Source organism: Pungitius pungitius, chromosome 2 (genome assembly GCF_949316345.1).
Source record: "Pungitius pungitius chromosome 2, fPunPun2.1, whole genome shotgun sequence".
NCBI lineage: Eukaryota > Metazoa > Chordata > Actinopteri > Perciformes > Gasterosteidae > Pungitius > Pungitius pungitius.
In genome coordinates, this window is record NC_084901.1 from 20,084,071 (window position 1) to 20,110,158 (window position 26,088).

At 44.7% G+C, this 26,088-nt stretch overlaps 1 protein-coding gene across 9 annotated transcripts in view; it reads right to left on the reverse strand.

Annotated features, from left to right (window-relative positions):
• Positions 1–26,088, reverse strand: part of diaph2 (diaphanous-related formin 2) — a 297,267-nt gene that overhangs the window by 161,973 nt on the left and 109,206 nt on the right. For 7 of the 9 annotated variants that reach the window (XM_037460863.2, XM_037460868.2, XM_037460866.2 and 4 more), the window contains 5 exons: positions 24,946–25,010; positions 23,631–23,735; positions 20,177–20,239; positions 17,597–17,974; positions 13,796–13,910 (listed from right to left, as the gene is read on the reverse strand). In XM_037460863.2, the coding sequence (XP_037316760.2) occupies positions 13,796–13,910; positions 17,597–17,974; positions 20,177–20,239; positions 23,631–23,735; positions 24,946–25,010 (726 nt within the window). The remainder of the gene's footprint in view (positions 1–13,795; positions 13,911–17,596; positions 17,975–20,176; positions 20,240–23,630; positions 23,736–24,945; positions 25,011–26,088) is intronic. The other 2 variants (XM_062560592.1, XM_037460869.2) reach the window with 1 other exon arrangement.

A 26,088-nucleotide genomic window follows, 5' to 3' on the forward strand; every position in this document is an offset into this window, starting at 1 on the left:
GCCACATTAATTGGGGCTTATCTACTCTGTGATGGAGGACACCAACGTTCAGCTGAGAAAAACTCAAACACCAGTGTACCAATGTTGATCGTTGGTTTGACAGCGTGTTTTTCTTAATTCCAACCGACAGCACTATAATAACAGGACAAGCAAAGCCCGTTGAGGTCATTGTGCGTATGTCCAAGTGTGTATTACGAATGTGTGCCGATTTGTGTCAAACGGTGTGCGTGTGTCTGTAACACAATGCACCACTGGTAAATTAACCTTTGGCATGTTTAAAAATCCAACCGTTTCCCTGACACCTCTCATCAAATAAACCCACCGTCAGTGTGATGAGAGAAGTTTCTCGTTGCCAGTGAAGAGCGTTACGTTTCAGAGTCTCTCGGTTGACTCCGGATTGAACACAGTCGACGTCGGGTGTGCTGCAGAATGCAGGAATCCTCAAGTGAGAAATGTTGTCGTTTCCTTTTCGCGGCAATAACAGCCTCCACCGGTGAACTTCTCACATCCCTCTCCCTCTTCCACCCGCTTCATCTCAAATCATGCTACTTCTTTAAACATCTCTTTTGAGTGCGCCGCACCAGCTACGCCTCTCCTCTCAAGCCTATTTATTTTATTTTCTCGTGCTCACTCTTTCACATAGCCTCGCTTTCTTTTGCACGTTCTGTCTCACCACTCAATTCAACAAAGGTTCAGTGGCTCAATGTTTTTTCCAAGGTACAAGGAAGAAATGTGTGAGAAAATAAAACATTATTTTGTAAAGAACGTTGTAGTTATGCTTAGTTATACTTTAAAAATGTGTATACACGAGACATAAGTCATAATGGTATCTTATTATTTGAATTCCCTTTCATTGGTTCAACAAAATATTTGCTAACCTTTGATATTCAATGTCATGAGTAGATGACAATTATTGGAATGATACAGATCCAGGCTTCAAAGGTCTACAGCAGATGAATAAAAGACAATTGAACAAATTATGTAAGTATAAGTATTTGCCGACCCTAATAACATCACAGGATTTATAAATGCAATACAACGGTAGGGACATACAAGACATAAGAAGTTACCAATAATTCAAATAAAATAAGACGCTTTCAGCACATGTTCCCGTAATAACTTGTTGCTTTGAAAGCACACTTGTGGACAAAGAGATCACGTGCTCTGCACACCCCTTGGACAGGAAAGATGTAGGAAATTTCAAACTTCTTTTTTTGTTGCATCAAGTGACCCTGAGCAACTCATGTATGGAATGAAGGGTGAACAGCCCCCCCCCCCCCCCCCCCCCCGACAGGGCGCAAACCCTCGACACCGGCGAAAGCCACCCGCCCCATCTGTCGGCATCAGCCGAGTGGACGGCTGGTCGCTAACCCGCCCATCACCGGGCTGAGTGACAGCGGACATTCACTGAAACCAAAATTGTTTTTCATGTTGCCTTCGCGGGGACGAAATCCAATTGATTTCATTTCCCCCGTCCTGACGTAGCGCTGCGAGGGGGAATCTGCTCACCGACCGACGGGGGGGGGCCCTCGGTCAGTCAACGAGGACGTGGTTGCGAGGGCCCCTTTTTTTATGGGCGCCGTTCATTTCAAACCTGGCCTTGGGAGCCAGTGACCTGAGTGGAGTCCAGCCTGCCAGAAAGCTACGGAGAGCTTAAGATCTCGGCTTGGTTTCCGAGTGGAGAGGTCAAAAGGGCCCCCGGGGATCTCGAGCTACGCGCGTTACTGGTCTCGGCAGCCGCGCTGCGAGTGTGAGGCGCCCAGCACTTTGATGCACATCCTGTGCCAGTGGCTGAAAGGAGCTTTCGCTATAGCAGGGCAACAAGTTTGCCCTTTCTGATGATGACAATGACGACCGTGGAGCGCTACCTGGGGGCCGTGGCCCGTAGCACGGGGGAAAGCCACTTACTTAGTTTAGTACATTGGAGTAGATGAAATGACTGAAACAGAATTAAAGCGTCTGTCCCAATAAAGCAGATCTATGACCTAAAGGACACGTAATGTATGATCTGTTTCTCCTTTTCAGGTATTTCACCTTCGGCAGAACCTACTCGCTTTCTTCCAACAGAAAAAAAGCCAAATACGAAAGGGGAGGTTTTTCAATCCATCGTGCCACAAAGGACAGTTTTAGTCCACTGTTTTGCATGCAGCAAATGCGTCACAATCTACAAAACGGGGGGTTTTTGAATGGAAAAAGCAAAGTTCAAAAAAGGTATCTTTAAGTTGCTGTATAAAGTCTCATATTAATGTCTTTGGTTGTTTGGAGGCAAGCAAAAAATATCTTGGCTCAAGGTTTTTGGGACACATGGCGATCAAATGTCCCCATTGCATAAGGACACCTCAATATATACGTTCATTTTCACGGGAAGTTATGTTTAGTAAACATCAACGTTAGCGACGAACAAATCACAGTGGAATGCAGTGGAAGTGTAGAGTCGTGGTCACCTTGGTAACTTGTGGTGTTCATGTCTACAATAATCTTTGCTCAACGGAAGTCTATTTTGTGTTTGGTCAGTGTGAGATTAAGAAAGGAAAAAAAAAAAAGGCTGTTTTTTCTGTTTCCTTATCTGAGTGACGCATCTGTAAAGAGAGCGGCAAGAGCATCGAAAACCACCAGGAATGCCATTAGTGTAAACAATGTGCCGGCGGTTTCTTTTGACAATGAAATGTCATTGGAGCCCGTTGTAGCTCTCACGCCGGTTCCAGCGCCCACCTGTGTCTGAGTTTGTATCAGGACACCCTGGGGGCGGCCGCGTCGGATTCTACAAGGTACCAGCGCGTTCGCCGCACAATGGTGCGCTCGCTGCTTTCCTGTGGGGCCCTCGGTACTTCTCTAATAATCTACCCAGCATGTGTTTATCTTTGTTGGACCAGGTTGTGTGGAGGAGGCGGGTTGGGGAGAGGAAGGAAGACAGAATCCTGCCAGCCTGCATGTTAGGAGCCTGCAAATCCTGAGGGACCGCTGGCTTTGTCTGGGCCTGTGTTCCTGTGTGTTTGTGTGAGCGGCGCGTGTGTGTGTGTCTGTGTGTACGTACGCACGTCTGAGAGACAGAAGTGGCAGCAAGACGGTTATGCAAACATGAATTATAGTTGTACTTGTACACAGACGCGCGCACACACACACACACAACATTTAATTGCCAAAAAAAAAAGAAGAAAAAAAAAAAAAGTCTCTCACGGGCTCCATTGTGTCTAATGTGTTCAACGTTAATCTTACCCTTTGGGGACATTTGCTGTTGTGTTAATTACACACCACCAGGAGCCCTCATTAACACACATACAAATACGTGCACGCACCAGCACACACACACACACACACACACACACACACACACACACACACACACACACACACAAACACGCCACATATGCGCGGGTAGAAAGCGCATATTTAGTGAGTCCGGTATGGGGAAAGCAAAGCTGATGCAGGTCAGTGGAGACCGGCCTGAGGTCAGAACATATCCCACACCTTTAATGAACAAACCGAGCTCCGGAGGAAGAGAGGGGTTCGTGGGCCCGAGTGGGCCGCGGCGCCCTTGCTTAGTCATCCGTTCCGCTGCTAGCGCATCACATCCTGGCACAGGCCTCTGGCTCGCACCGCTGCGTGAGCTTTGGCTAATGCCCGGCAGAGTAAAGCACACCGCAAAGGCGGGACGCGCAAACAATTAACCTCGGAGTATTTAAACCCATCACGGCTCAGCGAGGTTCGCTGCCGACTGCATCCACTGAAACTAAAAAAAACAAGCAAGGGTAACAAAGCAACGACACGAACGAAACAACAAACTGCGGGTTGTTGTTGTTTTTCATTCAAGTCAAACTAGCGCACGGGGAGAGCATAGTGAGCCTCCTGCATGACCCACCCCCCTCCCGAATCACCCTCCTGGTGGAGAGCAATGGGCTGGAAGGTGACCCTTACGCACCTGTCTTACCCCCCCCTCCCCCATCACTGCAGGATCTCTCGCTGCATCGTAGTGGGGGGGGGGGGAGTGGGGGCGGGTCACAAAAACAATCGCAGGTAGTCAATTACAGAAAGAGAGGAAAGATGCACGGCTTTGTCTTTGAAGAAATTCACCGGGATCATTTGGCACAGGGAAAGAGGTGAATGAATGAACCCATCAGTTTGGAAACGAGGACAATGACTATTGTTTTGGTTGCTAACATTCTTCTTTTTAAAGACTTCTACGGAATGGCTACAAAGAGGGACGATGCCTCTCAGAGCGCACGGCGTCTTACTCGTTGCACCGGCCGGCGTACAGCACGCGTTTTCTTCATCGAAATGAAAAAACATGATGGATAGAAACACAAAAAGTGTCTCCACAAGAAGGGAAGGTCCACATTGACATTCCTGCAGCTCGAGTCTCCGTTTCAGGGTGCCGGGACTTTAATAAGAAATTGTAATGTTCATCACATTCACATCAGACATAAAATATTCAATGCCTTTCGCTGCTTAGTATGATTAAAATGAAAAAAAATCAAGGCGTATCAATCCTCTAAGGTTAATTTGTCTTACACAGTGCATCTGCGGAGTCTTTCCATCCCGCGGGTGTCTGTGGCCTCAGAAAGGTTAATAAGCTGCTTTGCCTCAGCCGCAGACGGAGTGGAAGAGGGTTGGAAAGGTGTAAAGAAAGACCACGAGAGCAGAAACACCTTAATGCAAATCCGCACAGTCAAAGTAATCCGTCTGTTCTTTAAAACCAACGTTTAAACAGCTCCCGACCACCGTTGGACCCGCGCTCTCCATGCAGCGCGGCCTCCATCCACGGCCTCTAAGATCCGGATGTGGTGACGATAAAACTCTGTATGTATTGTTCACTGGTTGGGCCTGCCCACTGTGGATTTTAATGTTGGATGTGTGAGTGTTTCGGGGGGGGGGGGGAACTTCATTGCAGCGCGTCAAGCTTCTGCATCCAGTAAAAGTGAATCCCCACGGCCCTGCCACTACCCTGAGGTGTTTCCCTCTTGCTTGCGTGTGTGTGTGTGTGTGTGTGTGTGTGTGTGTGTGTGTGTGTGGGTGGACAGGGCAACACCCCGGAAAGACCAAAAGGGTAGCATGGCTGAGTCGGAGTGAGGCTTCACAGCAGGTCCGGGCAACCCGGAGTTTCGTTTGTGCGGCTGAAGAAAAAACATTCAAATAATAGTTCACACTGACAGCAGAGTTGTTCCATCCTCTTCGCTTCTATCATGGAATGCCGTAGGGATTTTTTCTGCATTGTTGCAACATTATACTGTGTTTAAGAAAACATGATCAAAAGGAGAGGACAAAGAAAGAAAGAAACATTCTGCAAATGCTGCGATTCACAGAGAGTCTCTTCCCCCTGAAGGCATCTGCACTGCAGCAATAAATAACACATCCATTTATTTATAATTCCTCCTGCACAAAACAGTATCCGTACGCACTTCTCTCTCAATTTAACACATCAAATTTTAAATGATAATTTCACTATTCATATTCTTCGGAGGCTACAAGGAGACAAAAAGAGGTATAGCATGTGGAAAATGAAAATAACCATAGGTGCTTATTCCTTGTAAGGAGCTTTGAAAAGTTATTTTTCACCATCTCTTTCTGTTTAAGACAGAGGGAAGTCGAGGAAATTGGAACGATAAGTGTACAAAAGCGGGTACCAAGATGGTAAATAGAAAGAGAGAAACATTCATATGGACAAAGGAATACAGACAGATGTAAAATATGTATGCTGTGGATACTGTGGCGAGACAACCATCAGAGAGGAAAGAGGGAGGCGATCCGGACTTAAAGTTCAAGGGAGATGACAGGGAGGGGAAGACGATGAAGAGTAAAGAAAGGCTGGGAGGAAGGGGAAGTGAGCAGAAAGGAGAAATAGATAAAAGAAAAGGCTAACTTTACGAAAAGTGCAGTTTGTGTGCCTTCCACGCAATGGAAATGTTTGAATTATATCATAATACTTTTTTTTTAAAGGTATCTCAACATTCATTGCCTGACGCCTTTCTTTATATATCCATGTGCTTGTGGTTTTTGTTGAAATGGAACTGATGCACCATTTTGCTTGTTTGCAGATAGAAATAGTGTACTGCTAATTAAAGAAGAGACTCAAAATGTCCAATGGCACTTATCCAGGAAATAAACAGAAAAAACTAATCATAAAAAAGACACATTTTGCAAAATTATCTGGAGGCTATTTTTTATTTTATTAGTTTTTAAATAAACATGTTTTGTCACCATGTACGTTATACAAAAACAACAATGAATAAAATTGTATATAATCAGACAAACAGCTAAGAATTATATTTTAAATTTGACAAAGCCCCTTAAGTGTTGCTCTGCTCATTTGATGCGTTGCTTTTTCTCCTTTTTTTTTTTTTTTTTTCTTCTTCAGGTGAGTGAGGATAACAGACCGTAATCGCGCTGCTGCGTCTACCTCATTCTCCCTTTCCCTCATCTCAGCCTCTCCTGTCTGTGCAGTCATTTACCTTCGCTGGGGCACGAGGAGTCATGATTGTTTATAATCAACGAGGCAGCATCTTGAACACGCAGGACTCTGATTGTTTACCCATCCTGTGTTCCACATCGAGCTGCCCCCCCCAGCCTCCCCCACGGTGTTCCTCCGTCTCCACCCTGGGCCTTTCCAGCCACACTGAACGAGTGTCCCTGGCCCTACATGTAGTCACAAACCAATTCCACCAAAAGACAAATTACACTCAACGCCATGTAACAAAGTCAGCGGGCTGCTGTGCGCTGTCAGGCATTGTGTTAACCAGCGGACGGACGGACGGATGGGGGGGGGGGGGGGGTGCGCTTTTTGTTATTGGCAGACGAACGGGTGCTCCGAGAGGTCGCAGTTAGACAACAGACGGCAAAAACATTTGCAATTACAAATGACGGTTTCTGTCAAGTTTGTGTTGTCATTTCGAGAGAAGGATATGATTCGAGTTGCAACAGCTTTAAAAGCAATGGTTCCACAGGACGATCAGAGGAGACAACCATCGCTTGAGCAGAAGAAGAGCTAGCGGGATGCCGGGTGTCAGTGAAACACTGCTCCTCTGGAGCGTTTCAACTATTTCCCCTTAATAACTATCTTTGAAAAAAAAAGGATCTAATCGAGCAAAAGCACCAGGGCAAACTTTGACTGACTTCGCGTCATTCCTCCATCTCGTGTATCATTCAAAAAGGGGCCAATCCTGTACGCAGTAAACAGCGGACCCATCAGGGGTGTCGTGAAAGGAATGACTGCTCCCACGTTCAGCGCTGAATTAGTTGTGCGCTCCGTACTCTGCTGTCTGGGACCATGGGGGTAAGTTAATGAACCTCTGCTGGGGCTTTTCCTTGTGGGAAAAAAAAAAAAAAAAACAGCTCCAGTGACAGCGTTGGCATTGTTCTCTGCTCAAACGCAAGTCACAATGTTAATGAGCATCCAATCACTCAATTAGGCGGACCCGCAGACACCAAGTGCATAATGCAAGGGGACATGAACACAGATGCACACACGCACCTCACGAAGTACACACAAACCTGAAAAGACAGGGTTTTTTTTTTTAAACCGAGTAGCACTTAAATGTAATAGACATGGTTAAGGGTTGTGGCGGTTGGGGGAAGATGGTTGTTATTATGCATGATGTAACCCATATGGTTGTTCTAGTAAAAGCCATCCAATGGAAAATGGTGAGGGAACATGAACGAGGCCTAGCTGGGAAAGAACAATCCAATAAATAGAAGTTTAACATTTAAGTATAAAAATGAATTACGATTTAAACTGCATAGAGGAAGAGACTTTCTCTCGCCTTTCTGTTTGAGTCCCTCCCTGGGTGTCCTTGTTCCAGCCTTATCGGTATTCAGTATGTGATCGAACATGGACCCATCGCTCCATGCGCTGTCTGGGTATACAGAGCGGCTCCAGACAAATGCAAAAGTACCAGATAAAAATGAAGAATAAAAATAGGTAAATAAACTGGATTCCTTAAATGATATTGTCGATTAGTTACAAGACGCCCTGAAACACAACATGCCCCAAGGGCCATTGGGGAATACGATTTTAAAAAGATAACATCAAAAGATACATCCCAAATGTGTTCGATTAGGTTTTCCAGCAAATAGGAAAATGAATAAAATCTTTAGATGAACGGGGAACATTTACTATTTTAAAGACATGTTTAGATAAACACTCAGGAGGACTTGACAGCACATGCAAGTTAGCAGGGTCCAAACTAGGAAGGCTCCAAGCAGCGGGTATCAAACAGAGCTAATATTCAGAGGGCTAAAGTTAAAGTGCAACGTGATAGCCAGAATGGCTCTCATCTGAAAAGAGAAGATTAAAATCAGTGGGATATCACAGCAAGGCAATAAGAAGTTAAAAATGAGAGGAAATATATTTCCCTCCCTCCACCTCACGGACACCGATGCACACGCACCAAATGTAGTCTCCTACAATAAACCAATTACATGTCATCAATATTTAAGGGGCTAATTTCCATGCATGTGTGATGCATTAAACATGCGCAGGGATGAGCAAGGAAAAGGGCTGATCCCGAGATATGCACAGTGGGCTCCCCCCTCCCCCCCCAAACAGAAAGTAATGAACGTAGGGCTGTTTGGTGTTTTAGTGAGACAAATGTATCCTGCTTGTGCCGGCAATTAATATCCTATATCTTTTTAAAATGAGGAAAATGGTATTGGATCCAGGAGGCATGATCATTATCTGGTGGGAGGAAAGGTCTCGGGTCACAGAAGGGAAACACCTTTCCACTCACACACACACTGGTGACAGCTTACAAAGTGAGCTCGCGCCAAAGCGCCAATTGTGATTTTGTTTGTGGGATTCTGCCACCTTTTCAGCAATAAGCGTCGTGGGGCGGGGGTGGGGGGTGGGGGGTGGGGGGGGGGTTTCTTTCAACTACGCTGGCCCTGACTCCCGGTGGACCCTCGCCGGTGACACAGAGATGATTTCAGAAGCAGGCGGAGAAGAATGAGATAAGAGAAAAAGAGAAAGGGAGCGACGGCAAGAGAAGAAAAGGATGAGGAAGCAGAGGAAGCCGCCTCGGCGAACACAGCATCCTCCCAATTAACAGAATCTGTAATAAACAGCCTCGCTCTCCGGGGAGACGCGGCACGCCATTGAGCCCGACGCGTCCCAGCCTTTTGACATACAACGTATCAAAAGCTTATCGCTGTACACATGCTATTAATGCAAGGCAGACTATTCCACAGTGGGCTTTCGGTGTCTTGAGTTGAGCTTAAACTCATTAGACAAAAAACCTTTATTACATCGCGACTATCTGAGGAGGCAGAGCTCCAGCAGTAGTCGTGGGATAGGGATTTTTTATTTTTTTTTCTCCAAGTGCAACAAGCTTCACAAAGGTTTCTATCAACGAGACACATTGTTCATGAGTGAATGCAGCTTAATAGGATTAAAATATCTCTGAGTGACACTTACAGTGTCTGGAGGTTCCTGCTGGGGGTTCTGTGAGGCAAAACTTGTATCCGCCACGAGGGCCATCGGAGCAAAAGCCGCCTGTTAGTCTGCAACATGTTGTCCTGCCTGTCTGAGAGGTTGCCGGGTGTCATGTGGGGTGGTTGACCATCCGCGTGAGTGTGTTTGATCTGGCGGACCGGGTCAGCGCGTGATGTTAACAGAGTTATTAGGGGACTTATTAGGGAGAGTCACAGAGGCAGCTAAACCCCCCCCCACTGATTCCATCATTACTGCCGTGGTGGCAGGGTCATTACCGCCCTGCTGCTGCGGGCTTTGTAGCAGGGATTGAGAAGCCACTGGTGTGCACACCGCATTGGCTCACTGGAAAGAGGATGTGTGTGTGTGTGTGTGTGTGGGTGGGTGGGTGGGTTGAGTTGTGGGGACAGAGGTAAAGGGAAATGGGTGTCAAGAGTGAGGAGAAGCCTTGAGGGATTTGATCCAATTCCATGTGATGAGGGGGTGGATGACTGCAGACTTCACTTGTAGTAAGGTCTAAACCAAGTTGCCTTTCCGTGGGGTTGACCTTTACAGGGACAGCACATGTTTGAGATCTTCTTTCTTTCTCCCCGTGGTTTACAAAACAAGATCAATGGCTTAAAGTTCATATCAAACGGTTTAAAAGTGCACAAGTGCAAAAATCTGCTTGAAATCCGCCAGGCAAAGAACTCCCTTGACATTCCCTCCAACATTAGCTGATGCCTTTACTTCCCCTTTTCTCTCGAGCAATTTGAAGATTTATTTCCAAAAGAGGTCATTTGGTTCGTTGTCACCCTTCCGGCCTTATTCGCATGTTCATTAGCTCGCCTCGCCATCATTACCACAGAGGCATGCTGGGAAAGGAAGTCCCGTCCTCACAGGGGTGGCATGCAGACTCCCATTCCTCCTCGAGAATGCACATACGTCTTAATTAGGCCCTTTGTCTCTTTTTCTGCAGAAGTATGAGTGCCTTCAACTTTCAAACCATAACGTGTATGAAGTTAAAAGGGCCGCAAAACACCAACACCTCCCTTGGTGAAACCTTAGAAATTTTGTAACATATTCATGTTTAAAACATGACTGAAACCGCCAAATGTGAGTACTGAACTAGCATTTCTAGTGGTTTGGTACTCACTCACTATTGTGTTCCACAGTGAATTATAGTCCGGGATTTTAGTTGTTGTGCTGAGTTCATGTTGTTGTTTCTGCTGAGAAGCCTAGACATTGCCATTACAAAGTGGCATATGCCCTTTGTCCATCAGCAATCGGTGCGTGCAATGGAGGAAACATTTTGGAAGAAAGGGGGTGTGAAGTTTTCCAAACATCAATCTTGTTTCAAATTGAACTGCAAAGTTCCAGCTGAATGAATTGCCTTTCAAATGCAGCAGGCCATGGCTACACACATTCAATCCCGAAGTGAATCTGATTTGATCCCAAGAGCCATACAAAGGCACAACCCGCTGATTGATAAAGCGCACTGAGGGGAGATGAGGGGGGGGGGCAAGTCAATGGAGAAGAGCATAAAGAAAAATAAATAAGCCGATACAGTCAAGCGAAGGCAGAGGAGAGGGGGAAAAGGACAAGAGACAGAAAGGGGGAAAAAACACCTTTTCATGGGAATGAAACGGCTCGATGACGTTGCCAGGTTGATCTTCAGTGTCTATTTAATGCCTCGTATATGACTCCCAAGAAATGGGTGAAAAACCAGGTCGGCGAGCGGCGGCCAATGGAGACGCGCGGCTCCGACAGCAGATCGCTACAAACGGGTTCTTATCTCGCCGGAGGAAGCCGCTACATTTCCCAGGATGCAGCATGACATGGCATGTTCACTGAGGGGATTAATGCTCACTCATTTGATTCATACTGTACAATGTAATACAACAAGTGGTTACAATAGACCATGATTTAGATTCCAACTTCTTTTTTTTATGCCTGTGCTGACCCAAAGAGAGTTACGAATTGATGTCCCCCGTCATAACTTCATCTGCAGCCTTCCGACCTCGTAACTGACATATGCGTTGCATTTTTAATACGGTGACATGATGAATGACAAAAGAAAGAAGTCCCTTTTAGAAGATTGAAGCTGAGGTTGAAATCCCTCTTGACTATCATTTCCTTTTCTTGGAAAAACTCATTAAATAGCGAGACTCATTGAAGGCAGCAGCGGAGATGACAGGCTTGCACTCTCGGTTGTTTTAGAGGCCTTTGGGGGTAATAAGCACCTTAATATTTGGAGGTGTTGAAGTGATTCTTTTTTTACCCTCCCTCTTTTACGGCTAAAGTGTCATTTTTAAAAATGCAAGTAACAAGGCAGAATCCTGATGAACGCCTTGTTCACCCCAGACGTTTACACCTGCTTGCCTCATCTTTCACGATACACTAGTCGCCTGGAGTTTGCTTTACGTATAAATATCCGCCCCATGATGGAAGTACCACAAGGAAACAGTAAAACAAACCAACAAAGGTGTGTGTGTGTGTGTGTGTGTGTGTGTGAGGGAGTTTGAAAAACATGGGCAATATCGCAGACAAATGAAGTCGGTTTTCACAAGCGACATGTTTGTCAAATCAGCACAAAGGATTTATGGTCCCTGGTTACAATAACAGGTTACAATGAGAGCACAAGACCCGAGGAATTAATCTTGCAAGACTCCGTTTCCTCCAGCACAACCTCCGAAACCGCTTTAAACTACACCCAGTGCCACGCTAACCAATTTGACTTGAGATGAAGGAAGGCTCGATACCCAAATAGGTCAGATACAAAGCGGAAATAAGACGGAGATCTGGTCGACAAAGTGGTTTATATTGAAGCACACTTATTGTTGCATACGCTCAGACGGCAGACGGTACTGCATGAATCATGTAGCAGAGGGGAGAGGAGGAAAACAAATGAAGTATTCCATTTTGGGAAGATTCCATCTAGTACCTTTTTATTTTTATTTTTTGTGTTGCAGTACCATCTACTTCAAAGGCCTACTCATTGACTTTCAACTTTGCCGACAAGGGGTGGGGCGGGGGGGTGGCGTGGGGTGGATATCAAACATTAAACAGCATTTTTCATTCATGAGCAAATCATGTTCTCGTTCAACAATAGAGGGAAAAGAGCTGATTCAGTGAAGTCGCTGCAGGGGTAATTGATAGGGATCCAGCAAAGGTAAGTCCCGGGGGGGAAACGCTGGATCATGAATTCCTACCCTGCCAGCGGGAACATGGACTTTCTGTAGTGCCGTTTTTTTTTTTTTTTAAAAGCCCAGTGGGTGAGGGTGTGAATTTAATAAAGAGTCTAAGAGGACATTTAAGGCGGAATTAAATTCATGGGTCTGTGGGCATCCGAATGGAAAGATGTATTTCATCTGAAGAATCTATGAACACGTACAGGCAGGTGTGCTCTGCAAACACGCTGGTTTTCTGCTCAAGTGTGAATCTAAAAAGAAAAAAGTCTCGCTTGTAGACCTGGGGGCTGTGGAAAGACGGAGGAGAGGAGCCTGCCGCCGGGTGTCCAAATAGACGGTGGGAAACATGGGAAAAGTGGGTGGATTCTGCACAGCTACGTCCGAGCACCCTGACAGAGCTCAGATTTGACTGTGTACTGCACTTGACAGGGCTCTGACCCCCCCCCCCCCCCCCCCACCCCCTCGCCCTGCTGCCAGCATTAGAGGGGTTGTGCTACACACATGCGCGCACACACACACACTGTCAAAAGAGTGGAGAGCACTGGCATTGCCATGGGAGAAATACATCAAGTGCTTTCACACACCCATTTTTTTTTTCCCCCCCATTCAAAAACAAACTTGCTCTGCACTGCTTGTGTTATTCATCAGCAAGTTAGGTATCGCCTGGTTGTGTATCTGAGGAAACAAACTGTCCGGGACATGAAAACTCCCAGAGCTTCCTTCACAAAAGCCTCCCATCCCAATCCCCCCCCTCGATGGAAGATTGACCTACTGGACTGTAAAAGACAAGGAGCAAACAAAGCATAACTCCTCTCGGTTCACACATATGCGTACGAGTTGTAGTTTGTGCATGCGCGCACACAAAATAACTGATCTGAAGCTACTCAACGGGTACAAAGAACTCAGACAGTGTGCAGCCACATCGCACACTAAGGTTCTGCAAGACGCAAAAACATAAAGAGGCCGCAGCAAAGGCCCCGGTATCGTTAATTGGCACAGATATTTGACTTGACAGCATACATAGATGGTGTTAAATGCACAGGGAAAAGTGCTTGGTTTAAAGATAATTAACATTTCAGAGAGAAAAATAGCTTCCTGAAGTGTCACAAGATGAAAGTGGCCTGGCATCATTTGCCCAAGAGGCTGTATGAAGCATGTGTGTGTAGATTAATTAAGGAAAGAGTGAAGAGAGATGGCGCCTCCTTACCTTTGCTCTGCGACGAGAAGCAGAGGGAGAGCTGAGCAAATAGGTCAGGATTCTCAAACTTCTCTTCTTTGACTTTGATCCAGAAGCAATTCTCCGCCATTTCCTGAGGCACTATCTGCAATGACACAAGGATCCCATTATCACCACAATCAGAGACCGCCATTCCACCAACCTGCCACTCAAAAAGTTCTTCTCACATCAGATGGGGTTTGTGTGTTTCTATTTTTTATTTTTTGGGTTTTCTTTTACGGTGCGTGGACGCGCATTTGTCCTTGTGTGTGTACCCGAAGCGTTAAGGACCAACAAAAGCAAAAGAGGAGCCTGCAGGGGGGGTTAAAGGCGGGACAAAAGTCACAGGAGGGTGAGCGCGCGTGGAAATGATGACCTGGAGGACGGGCCCCGGGCTGAACCACTCACACCTAAGCTCCAAGCGACTGAATGAAAGTACGTCAGCTTCAGCTCGCAGCACAGAGACATCCGCAGCCATGTTCATGCACTCCTCCTCCTCTGGGGAAAAGCACCAGCATTTGGCCGATTTGCACGTTGTTAGCCGTTAACCTCGGTAAAAAACCACAGCAATTACAGGACAGGACGAGTCGTGAGTGCGACTCTTATGCATATTACAGACAGAGTGCGGCAGTGTTTGCTAGAATAGGGGCTTCAGTGGCGCGTGCTTATGGCACTTTCAACACGAGGTGGTGTTGAGTGTAGATAACCTGTGCACTCGCGTGTTCTCTAACACCCCCCCCCCGCCCACCAGTCAAGTCATAGGAGGCAGTTGAGTGGTGCGTGAATTAGTCTCTCGGTAAGGCTGTGGATCGACGTATTGGGATGTAGAAGTACTTTCCCTTTTGGTTTCCTAGAAGTATTAGTTTGTGTTTTCTGGTGTACAAAACTACTGTATATATAAATATAAACAAAATGCATTGTTAATCAGCCATTCAACGCTGCTATTGTGTACAAGGGCGTTCTTTCAGTGAAGTAAATATCCATCTGAATTACAGAACTAAATACAGTGAGGTTATTCCCACATCAAACACGAAAGGCCGTGACAAGCTTTTGGTGATATTTCAGCTAATGAACCGTGCTGATAAATGGGTGATTGATTTGCGGGTTTTGTGATAAACTGTCACCTCTTCATTTGACCGCACTAAACTAGAAACAGCTCATTGGATTCAACAGAAATCATACCATTAAACATGGTTCCAGATTGATTACCTCCAAATTCAATTATCACAGCAAGAAAAATGTTTCATTTTGCCATACATACAAAACAACGTCGACCGCCAGTTGAAATGGTCATCAGCGTAGTGCTGCTCAGTGATACCATCATGCTCATATCAGTTCTGCTCTTGAATATCTTCCTTCTAACAAGCGAGGAGACTCATTTCGCCAGGTGTCAAAGGACCGCCCCGTGGCTCCGGGAGGGCAAAAAGAGACATCACCAGCTTCAAAGAGGACATCTGCAGACTCCCAAGACTGTGCTGATGTGTTTTATCAGACCAGAGGTAAAAGAAAGTCATCCATAAGCTTCTCCATGTCGACCGTCCTGTGGGATCCAAGGTCTCGTCCTCTTTTGATTTGATTCAACATATCGGTGAGACAACTTGACGTTGCTGCCTTTGCATAGTTTTGGAAATTGCTTCGCCACAGAACGATTTTGTATTATATTCTCCTATACAAAAATAAATAAATTGAAACCATTTTCAAAACATAAACAAGACGTGGAAGTACAGAAGAAAACATCTGTGGACAAAAGGTGAAGCTTGGACTAAACAAAGGAGATGATTGAACAGGGAGAGCTCACAGCAATGCAACAAAGACAACCTGAAACAACCTGAATCAAGAACACATTTGGAAACTTTTCTGGACTTAAAGGCCACTTGTCCCTGAATGCAAGATGATTACAACATCTAAGTCGTATTCAGCAGAAACTGCATTTTAACATTTTTTTAGACAGATTCCTTGAACCTCACAAATTGAACATGCACTCATTGGTAATAATTAAGGCACGGAAGGAGGACTGAATGCATAGCTGCCGAATATGTGCCGACTGTCTCTTAACTCTTGGGGTTTCGTTCATGGCCAAAATAAAGGATGTCGTCATTATGTTTTAAAACAGGGATGAGCTACAAGCTGAGCTGAGATAATTAGATCATGTTGAGCTCAACCAAGAGCTCGTCTCATGACGCTCTACACGACGTTAGCTGTTTCCTTATTAAAACTTGCATCCATATGCCATTTGTTCTGCCATTCCCGTATGTTTACAGATATCCTTAATTAGCACAGTAAGACCGTTTGCATTCTATTTTTCATAAGGAGTCCACGTAAAATGCCACTATTCCCGTTTTTTTTTTATTCAAAGCCCCCCCCCCAAAAAAAGCCAGAAATACATTGTTTATGTGTTGTTTACTTTGGCATTTGGAGGGTGGATATTTATTCTTCACTAATAACTTTCTATGGGAATCACTGACACACAAATATGGAAGTAAATGCAGGGAAAGGAATAACTCGATCTAAAATGCATTCAGCCCTGTAACATTCCCCACCGTGTGCCTGAGCCGCTACTTCCCCACATGGGAAATGACTGAGGAATCAATCCGCCATCCCATCCTTATCTTGACCGGGGAAAGCATATTTACCTTTCCGTTTGTCGGTATGTAAGTAGTCGTGATGCAATAAAGCATTAACCTTGAGCTGCCCTTTCAGCTTCATTCAAAACCACGCTGTCCAGTCCCCCCCCCCCACCCCCCCCCCTCATCAAAATCTCTGTGACTCCTCAGACCAACATGGACGGAGTGGAGGAGAGAATCTGCTGCGCACAGAAGAGCGACGACTGTTGTCCCCACTTAATCAACACAAGAGAGACGGAGATGATTTGTCCTCAGGTGCTTATGAATTCTATTTGCATTACCAAATTACAATTCCTGTGGAGGGAAGGTCAATGCACCTGCACATTAACCTCTGCAGCGCTCCCAGAGAAGGGGCGTTTGCACGTCACCTCGTGCATACAAGACAAGTAGATAAAGCACAAAAAAATAAATGCAATTGCATAAAATATCAAAAAAGGACCATCTGTGCCGAGCGGATTTTCCTTCTGATATAGAGACGTCTTTCTTGTTTGTTTTTCATAGTGCGGTATGATACATTATGGAAAGAGCCACACGCAGAGAACCATCTGCATACATGGCCTTTCAAAGAGTCCCTGAGGCGACAGAAATGACACCTGTAACCTGCTGCTTGAAATGCGATACGCAGCCTTGACTCATACTTTAACGTGCATTCCTCTCATTTAAGTGTCAATGCAACATATAGTTGAATAAATTATAGATCACAAAAAACTAAATATTACCAATCTATATTAATATTAGAAATATTATTTTATTTCTTTTGGAAAACGAATGAAACCCCTGAGGAGATGACTATTGAGCAATGGCCTTCAAAACCAAAATATTTTAAATACTGTATCACATACGTTGCTAAATTCAACCATTGGCTATTAAACCAAATCCTAATATGATGAATTAATCGGATTCTGTCGTTGCAAGTTGATTTATAAAATGATAAAATAAGAGTCCCACACGCAAGAGCATCGCATGCTGGCATTGAATACAATACAATGTATTCAACCTCTGGTTGATGGAACATCACTCGGCCCAATCTTTAGTACATTGTGGTAGGAGTGCTAATCCAAGGATGGGTGTTGAATGTGGAATAATGTGCCTTTGAGTGCCTTTGATTTGAGCTCTTTCTGTTTTCACAGTCTCAAATGGCCGGTAGCATCGGGGAGGGTCGCCTTACCTTGGTCCAGTTCACCCTCTTCATCACGGTTTCAGGCTTGTAGATCTTCTTGGGTTCCAGACCGTAAGGCAGCTTGACGACGGGCAACGCCAGGGCCGGGGGCGGAGGACCGCCCGGTCCCCCGAAGAAAGGCGGAGGCGGTGGGGGCCCGCACCCAGGTGGCGGTGGAGGAGGCGGAGGTCCTCCGCCGGGGGGCGGAGGAGGCGGCGGAGGTGGCGGCGGGATGCCGGCGTGGCCCGGGAGCGGAGGAGGTGGCGGCGGAGGTGGGGGCGGACAGCCGCCCGGCAGAGGTGGGGGAGGAGGTGGACCCGCCGCACCACCACCCCCCGGCAGGGGTGGTGGAGGTGGTGCTCCGGGCGCGGCCGGACCCGCTGCCATCTGCAAACAGAGGGTGGAGATGTTAACGACGGCCTGCGGATCAGGTGGGGCTTTGTGGCATCCAACCATCGGTTCGGATGCCACTTCGCAGCCATATTTTTGTTTTGTTTTGTTTTGTTTGGTGACCGTGAAAAAAATGTCTGCACTTCAGTATCTTAGTAGCCGGCCACGGGGCTTTGACTGTGAGTATGAGTCAATGACACAGAAAAGTTGATTATGTGGTCTAAACCCTCGTCCACGTCTCACACATGAGACACACTGAGATACTATACTATTATTTGTCAACTTTTGACGTACTTGGGTTAGGCAGGAAAAAGACAATTGGGTATTGTTTTTGACCAATTCAACTTTAAAGGGACTAATGAAATATACTTCTATATAACAGAAAACTGTTATTTGGATTTTAATGACTCAGTAAAGCAATTCTGAACACGAAAAAGTGAATGAATAATACGAACAGGATAAGAAAATAATGGTTTGAAAGTAAGTCATTCATAATTTTGAGTAAGTTGCTATTCATCGTAGTTTGTGTCACAAAATGGGCAATTTCGTCAGAGGTTGCAAAGACTCGAGGAGCTTGATTATAGTTTCTTACGTAGAGCCACAATTGATATTCACGGCACAGATGATAAACACAACCAGTTTTCTTTTATTGTAAGCAGACGCCACTTTATATGGAGAGTTGTGGATTAACCAACAGGTTTCCCTACAGTTTACATTAATATCCCTAGATATGAATTTAAATATGAATAGAAATATCAGAGAAACCCATGTGATCTACTCCTGTTTTAATATACGACAGATAAGAATGTTGCCTTCCCCCGTCGTGTCTTCATCATGAGTCCCAAGAATGGCAGGCTATTAAAAATTAGACAGGGACGTAATTAAACCCCAGACTGATAAGAGAGTATTTCAGTCCTTTGACATGTCTGCACTATCACACAAACCGCCGTACACGTGTAGTCTATAGAAAAATGTTTTAGAGAAAAAACATTACACAAATGCAACAATTACAGACACCCACACTAAGGCAGGGCTTGATCTTTCAGGGTGATTAGATGCCGGGCTCTTACCAAACAGTATTTCCACTTACACTGCTCATTTCCAAACCCAATTCCCCACGATGTGCTTTTGCCTCAGAAACTTGATTGTGTGCGTGAAATGTAATTGGCTTCATATTTAACGACGTTACGATGTGTTTCACCACATAATGGCATCGGTAGATTGTTTATTAGGGCCAAAATTAAGAAGGTGGTCTGCAAGGAGCTTCTTGCGCACACAACGCCCAGAGCCCTTTAGTGAAAATCCACATCCAATGATTACATGTCTGTCAATCTGGAGCCCCCTGTGCCCCGTTTCCTCCTTTAAGATTAATATGAGAGAATGGAAGCAAATTAGCTGCTAAATTAGAACGCAGTTGTTTTCCTCTCTCTCTCTCCCTCTCTCTGAAAACGATTTAATTGCATTGTAAGGTAGTAGGAGTGCCCATATCAATGCCAGGGTCGGAACTAGCAAATAAAGCAATATAGGTAGAAAAATGCAAAAACGAGCAACATCATATATATTTATATATATATACATATATTTTTTCTTCTTCATTTTCCTCCAGCTTGTGAAGGTCCTTTGATGCTTTAATACCCACCTGGAGCTCTGTGTAAAGTAGACAACCCGGTCTCATATGAAATAACCATCACATTTTGAGTCATAGTCTCCCGGACTCAATTGGGGGGTCAGCGTGGCAGGTAATCAACTCTGAACGCTATGTGATTAAATCGTTGCCCCGAACCCTTCTCCGAAAGAGGATTTCAATCACAAAGAGCGGACTAATGGAAACTGCATTAAGCAGGCAGGCCATGTGTGTAGTTAAACACAACTATGAAGTGTAAAAATAGTTATCATAATGGAATAAAGAAGTATTTTAAGTGAAAGCATATTTCAGTTTTAAATTTGTTTCCCCTTTGCGAATCAATATTCATTCATATTCCAATCTGACGATTCACAGGCGATTCGAAACATGTGATGAGTGACACGGGGTGGGACTCGCATGCAGAGAGATGGACGGTGTCGGACAAAAAAGAAAGGGTCAATAATCGGCTCGAGTGTGCTCCACAACAAAAGGATCCATCCAATATCCAACTGGGATTCGCAGGTGATCAAATGTGTGATTCTGTCAATGTCCGAGCATGCAAAGGAGACACCCACCTTGGCTTCAGATTCCCCAATGAGTCTCTGAGCCGCTTTGAGCTGGTCTCTTTCAATAGTCAACTGTTTTAACAGACACACAAAGACACACACCACGGGAACACACAACAGTCACAACAGACACAGAGGGCGACAGAGAGGAACAAACAGGAATAAGGAGAAGAAGAAAATGCGTCCAATGAAACAGGTACTGTTACTCACATCCAACACAAAAGAAGAAAGAGAATAAAGACAAGCAGAGGAAGGAGGCTGTCCTTTAAACAGTTAATGGCAAATACAGTGTTATACTCCCATTCCCTCCGGATGAGCTATTTGATGTGCAAATGGCAGAGAGTCCTGTACTCTTACACCTAAAACAAGATGTAATCTACCCCGAGAAGAACATCAGTGTAGTGCACTGACTGCGACATGAAAGGAACAAGGCACAGCATCACTGACACCTTAAATCCTCCTTATAGTTCCCCTTTTCTTCTTCTCCGGCATCGCAAAATACATCTCAAGTTAACACTCTCAGATGTGTGATGGGCACTGATTTCCCGCTGCACTCTTTGTTTTAGCGATGCAGCCCTTCTGCTTTGAGATCTCTCTCTTTGCCGCCGTGCAAAAAAAAAAAAAAAGAACCAGGATGGAAATGTAGTGCGCAGCAGAGAGAATGCAACATTCTCACAAAGTCATCCCTGGAGAACACCTCCGATCATGAATTACAGAGAACCTAATATGTCATGTCTGTAATGGAAAAAGGAGATGGAAACCTTCATGTACAACACATTCCGATGACAGTGTTTTTTGGTGAACAACTGAACTGGCGCCACCTTTTTCAACAGCGAGGCACACATTATAATAGTCACTACATTGTGAGTTTTCCTGTCACTCTCCAATCGAGTCAAATTCTGTAATCAGCCGTGGCCCGAAGGCCCCCCCCTGGCAGAAACAAAAAAAAAGAAAGAGAGAGAGAGAGAAATTGGTCAACTACACCTCCGGCTCCGCTTTGGGGTCAGCTACAAGACGGCCAGGTTGTTAAAACCCATTAATGGGATGGCTGGGAGTGCTCCTGATGTACCACAGCGGTGCTACATTATTCATCCCCTCCAGAGCCCGCTCAATGAATACCTTCCTCCCCTTCCTTTCTCCTTGGATGGCTGCAAGCGAAAAAAAAAAAAAAGGTTTTGGGGAAAGCTGGATGAGCTCCGTCCTCGGGTTGGTGCTCACAGAGCAGAGCCTCCAACTCGACTCGATTGGGAGCCAATCAAACCCAAACGTCACACGAAAGGAGCCGAGACAAAGACCGTCTCGTCGTAAAACAAAGGTGAAGAGAAGCGACTGGGGGGGGGCATGCGCGTGTTTTTAACACCTGACGGGAGTTCCGTGTGGGAGAGGAAAGGTTGAGGTTAGGTCGAACTTCATTGATATTCAGCGAAACGCGGTGATCGCGCAGCAGCTTTGATGGACAAACGGAAAGAGAGTCCTCACAGCGATTCCAAAGGTCCTGAGCTCTCAGTTTAATGGTCTTCTACAACAACCAATTAGGTCGCCAAAAACACACATCCTTCCAGACAAGGGTGTTCCTGAGCTGTTTTTACACAAATATAACCCAGAAAAATGCTCTGAATGAGAATAAATTCCACAACCCTAAAAAATGAATAGAGTGACAGTCAAAGGTAAGTTTATTTGTGCTCTATAGTGTGTCCCTTTAGCGTAGATACATGATGTCCTGTCGAGATGCGCAGGTGATATTCCTATGTCCTAATGGCCACGTTTGTTGCAGGTCTGTGCCGAACAAATGACATATTTTCCGGCTGAGGTTAATCCCTGTTGATGCGAGGCTCTCGAGCAGTACCGGTACTCTTTGAAGGAGCATTGAGGAAAAAACAGGAGGAAGAGCGGGCTGGATTCTCCGGGGCATCCCTGCTCTACGCTACCTGTTAATGCACCACAGTCAGTCAGTCTTCAAAAGACAAGAGGCCTGCCAGGGGAGGGATGAGGGGGAGGTATGTTACGGGGGGAAGAAAACACTTGAAAACAACATTAAAAAAAAGCTCCAACGAGGGAAAGAGGGCAAGCAAAGGTAACACAGCCCCGATGTGTTTGTTTCTGACAGAAGTAGAGGGCAAGGGAGGGAAGGAGGGCGATCAGGCGGAGCAGGTGGAGAGGCGCTTTAGATTCTGATGGGCTCGTTAAAATAGGCGGGCATTAATCAGGACCGCGGTGAGTGATGATGTAGCTCTGGGATACGAGCAGGAAACCAGCAGTGCAAGCGCCAGAGAGCCGCAGACGGCTTCTAATTATGGTCAAAAAGAGAATCCAGATCACTTTTTAGCAATATTGAGATCAAAAGTACTCATCACGGAATATCTATATTTTCTTACTTCCACGGCAATCGAATTCTCGCAATTTCCTAAAATACTGCGAGAATCTGGGTGTAAAACCATATGGCAGCTCGGGTTTTCTACATTACCCGGATTGTTCATGACTAGGGGATTGCACCCGAAAAGCTAAGCCGAAAAAGCTCAATCCTTGCAGAAAAGTTATTTTTTTTAAATGTCAACATGTTGAACGTCTTCATTAAAGTGTGGGAAGCCCAAATCGTGGTCGATTGATATTTGATTAATTGCGCAGCCCACCAACACTGTGCGACTTCGGCAAAGGACAACAGACTGCGCCTTTAATGCATCACGGCGTTTCTTTTGGACCTCAGAATGATTGCTCGAGGACTGAAGTAAGAGTGATGCTCGGACCACCTGTGCTTGTGCAGTTTATCGGAAGGGGAGGACCGACTTTAGTAACCAGATATGAATGTTTGAAAGGAAAAGCAACGTCTGATATAAATGTAGCCATACTTTGTATTAAATTCTCTAAGCGGGAAAGCAAACTGCCCTTTCGTCCCAAGGCAGTGCCAAAGTATTTGGGATTGGGTTAAGGGGGGGGGGGGGGGGAGGATAGCAGTCATTTTCTGTGCTCAAAATGGAAGGTTTTGACTTGGAAGAAATGATGTAGAGAGAGAAAAAGAAATGCAATCCATCTCTGTGATGATAGAATTACATAGGGAAAGCCTCAATAGAGCAATTCGCTCATATAAAGAGCTAAGACTTCAGAAGGAGATTGACCCTTTATTAAATCAAATGTTCTTGCATGGTTGATAGCTCCCACTTACAGCAGCAGCACATCTGTAAGTGAGGTGGAAAGCTATCCTTCTGAACAAATCACCCCTTTTTTCTAGTGGAGCCATTACTTCTCATTGCTATAATCTCAAGCCAAACATTCCCATTTCTGCATGAGATTGTATTGAATTTTTTCACATTAAAAAAATGGTTTGAAGAGCATTTGGACATACAGATTTTTACCTTATCTTCTTCTTCATGTTTTTTTTTTGGGAGGGAAACATACAAGATAAAGGTTCTCGGAGGGAAAGTAACACTGTTTTGCAGAGCAGTGAGGTTTGTCTTTATGGATTTACCTGGGACTCCAGAGCCTGGATCTTCCCCTCCAGCTCTTTGATTCTCTCTTCCTTCTTTTGAGACTCGGCCTGGGCCTCCTGCCGTGCACTGAACTCCTCATCAAACTGCAAGAAAAGGGACGCAAGAATGTATACGTGACTCCGTTTCCTCACGGGAATGACGGCAGATCGTCTTTTTGTCTTCATTTTACGCAGCAAAGCGTTAACTAAATATAGGAAAAATGATAAATTATATCACAAAGTAGATAAACAATATGCTCTCGTGCTTAATGCAGCTCTTCTGCATTCATGACGTCATTACATCGAGACAAAAAAGGAGAGTCAATCCAACATAAATGCTTTTCAATTTGTCACATATCTTTAGTTCCTGCACAATGAGCATAAATCTATCTCTAAATTAAATGGTTAATATTCCCCAAATTACATATTTAAACAGATAATCTATTCAATTTAAAGAAAAAAATGCCATGGCATTAAAAAAAGCCTTTTTGTTTTAATTATTGTTTTGTACTTTTTAAAAAACAAAAGTATTGGTTTAGGCACTGTTTAGGCACCGGTATTGTTTAAAACCACTGGTTTAGCACCGGTATCGGAAAAAACCCAAACAATACCCATCCCCAGTAAACACGCGCGGGTCGGTGAGTGGCACGTTGTCTCCAGAGAAGAGCCAAAAAGGGCCCATCAACAGAGGCCGAGACAAGCCTATTCATAGCCCTGACGGCCCTCGAGCCCCGTTGTCCTGTGTCTTTGTTCCAGGTCTGCCTTTCATGTATGTTGATGGATCTAACCTTTGCAGAAACCAAGCCATGTCGCTACAATGACTTCACAGGCCCAGCAGGGTGTGCGTTCGGCCGATGGGACTCTTAAGAAGAAAAAAAAAATACACCCACGACCCCCTTGGAGTCGCAAGACAGCAGCAGTAGTGAGGCTCCTTAGGACACAATTGAATGTTTTACAGAATATACAGAAGGTAAAGTTCTAATTATGTAGTTTTGTTTATTTTGCTCAAATACATTAAAAATAGAATGCAACATTTAAGCAAATCAACACAATGGCGTTAAGAGGAAATGTGAGATAAAGACTACAGAGCCGCCACATAACTTAACTCTGTCCCAGCAGTGTGCTCAAATAAGTATACATCAGAGCATCGGCATTGATTCTTGTAATGCTGATACGGATCATGTAGCGTCACACCCAGCTATTGATCAGGGCATGGAAAATCAATAGCTTGTCTGGGAGCTCTGCGGAAGGAAAAAACTTTCCCGATCGCAGCCGGCCAACCAGAGAGGGGCTGTTGGGGTGATGGATGTCTCACCTTTTTGGAGTACTCGGCAGCCTTCTGCTCACTTTCTTCCACTTTGGCTTTATCCACACACTGATCTGCAAGACAAGAAAGCCACAGTCACTTCAGAGGCGCGTCGCGCATCATTAGCTCCTCGTGTGGGATTTTCAGTAAGACCCAGGACTTGTTTCCCGTAGTACATTAGAGCGTATGGGATTGGAAAGGTTTCTTCAAAAGTCTGTTAGATCTGTAAGATGTTTACAGCTTTAGATGCTCAAAAGGTGTTAAGGATCATAGGTGCATTTCACCATATCTAAAAATACCAATTGTATTTTAAGAAGAAAGTCCTCACGTGATGAAGGTTTACCGGTTGATGATGACATACGATCTAATGTATCCATGAATGTATTTTTAGATAAAATGCTTAACTGTTTAGTGGAGTGTTTTTTTAAAGGTTGTGTAAAAGAGATCAAATGCAAAGCTCATTAAAATGATCAAATAAACATTTAAAAAATCTCTAGTATCAGAAAAAAGTATCAATTGTGAAGCTCTGGTAACTGATGCAACTGTTATGTTAAACTTACAAAAAAGTGTTTTCATGAGATGTTGAATAATTGCCTCACACAGCAAAATCAGTCATGCTGAGCAACTCTTGGCTCTTGCGGATGTGCTAATATTTCCCCTCCTCTTCAGTTTAATCTATTCGACTGAGAGTATCCTTAAATAGTCGGAATCATCATCTGAAGATTGTGAGCTTTTATCTGTTGCTTAAGGGTGTGTGTCTTGAACAAGATTAAAATCAATCACAGCTTTAAATACGGAGCTTATTCAATTTTAGAGAATTTTACTTTTTCTTGTGATGAATTACCATGTTTCAGAATGTTTTGTGCCTCACAGTTTTTCAGGTTTACTTGAATATGTTTTCAAATCCCATATTAGACAATTACCATTAGAATTTGTTATCTGTTGGTTGGGAAATGTGAAAGTTTTAAGTGTAAATTAGTGCTAGATCGCGCATCCTGAGCACACACACTAGAAGAAAAAAAACCAAAACATCAAAAAACATCACCCTGAGCAAAAAACAGAAAAAGGTTAAAACAAAGGTGGCAAGAATTAATTAAAATAGTCACATGGATGTGGCATCTGTGTCGCTGTGTTGCTGAAATTACCAGATTG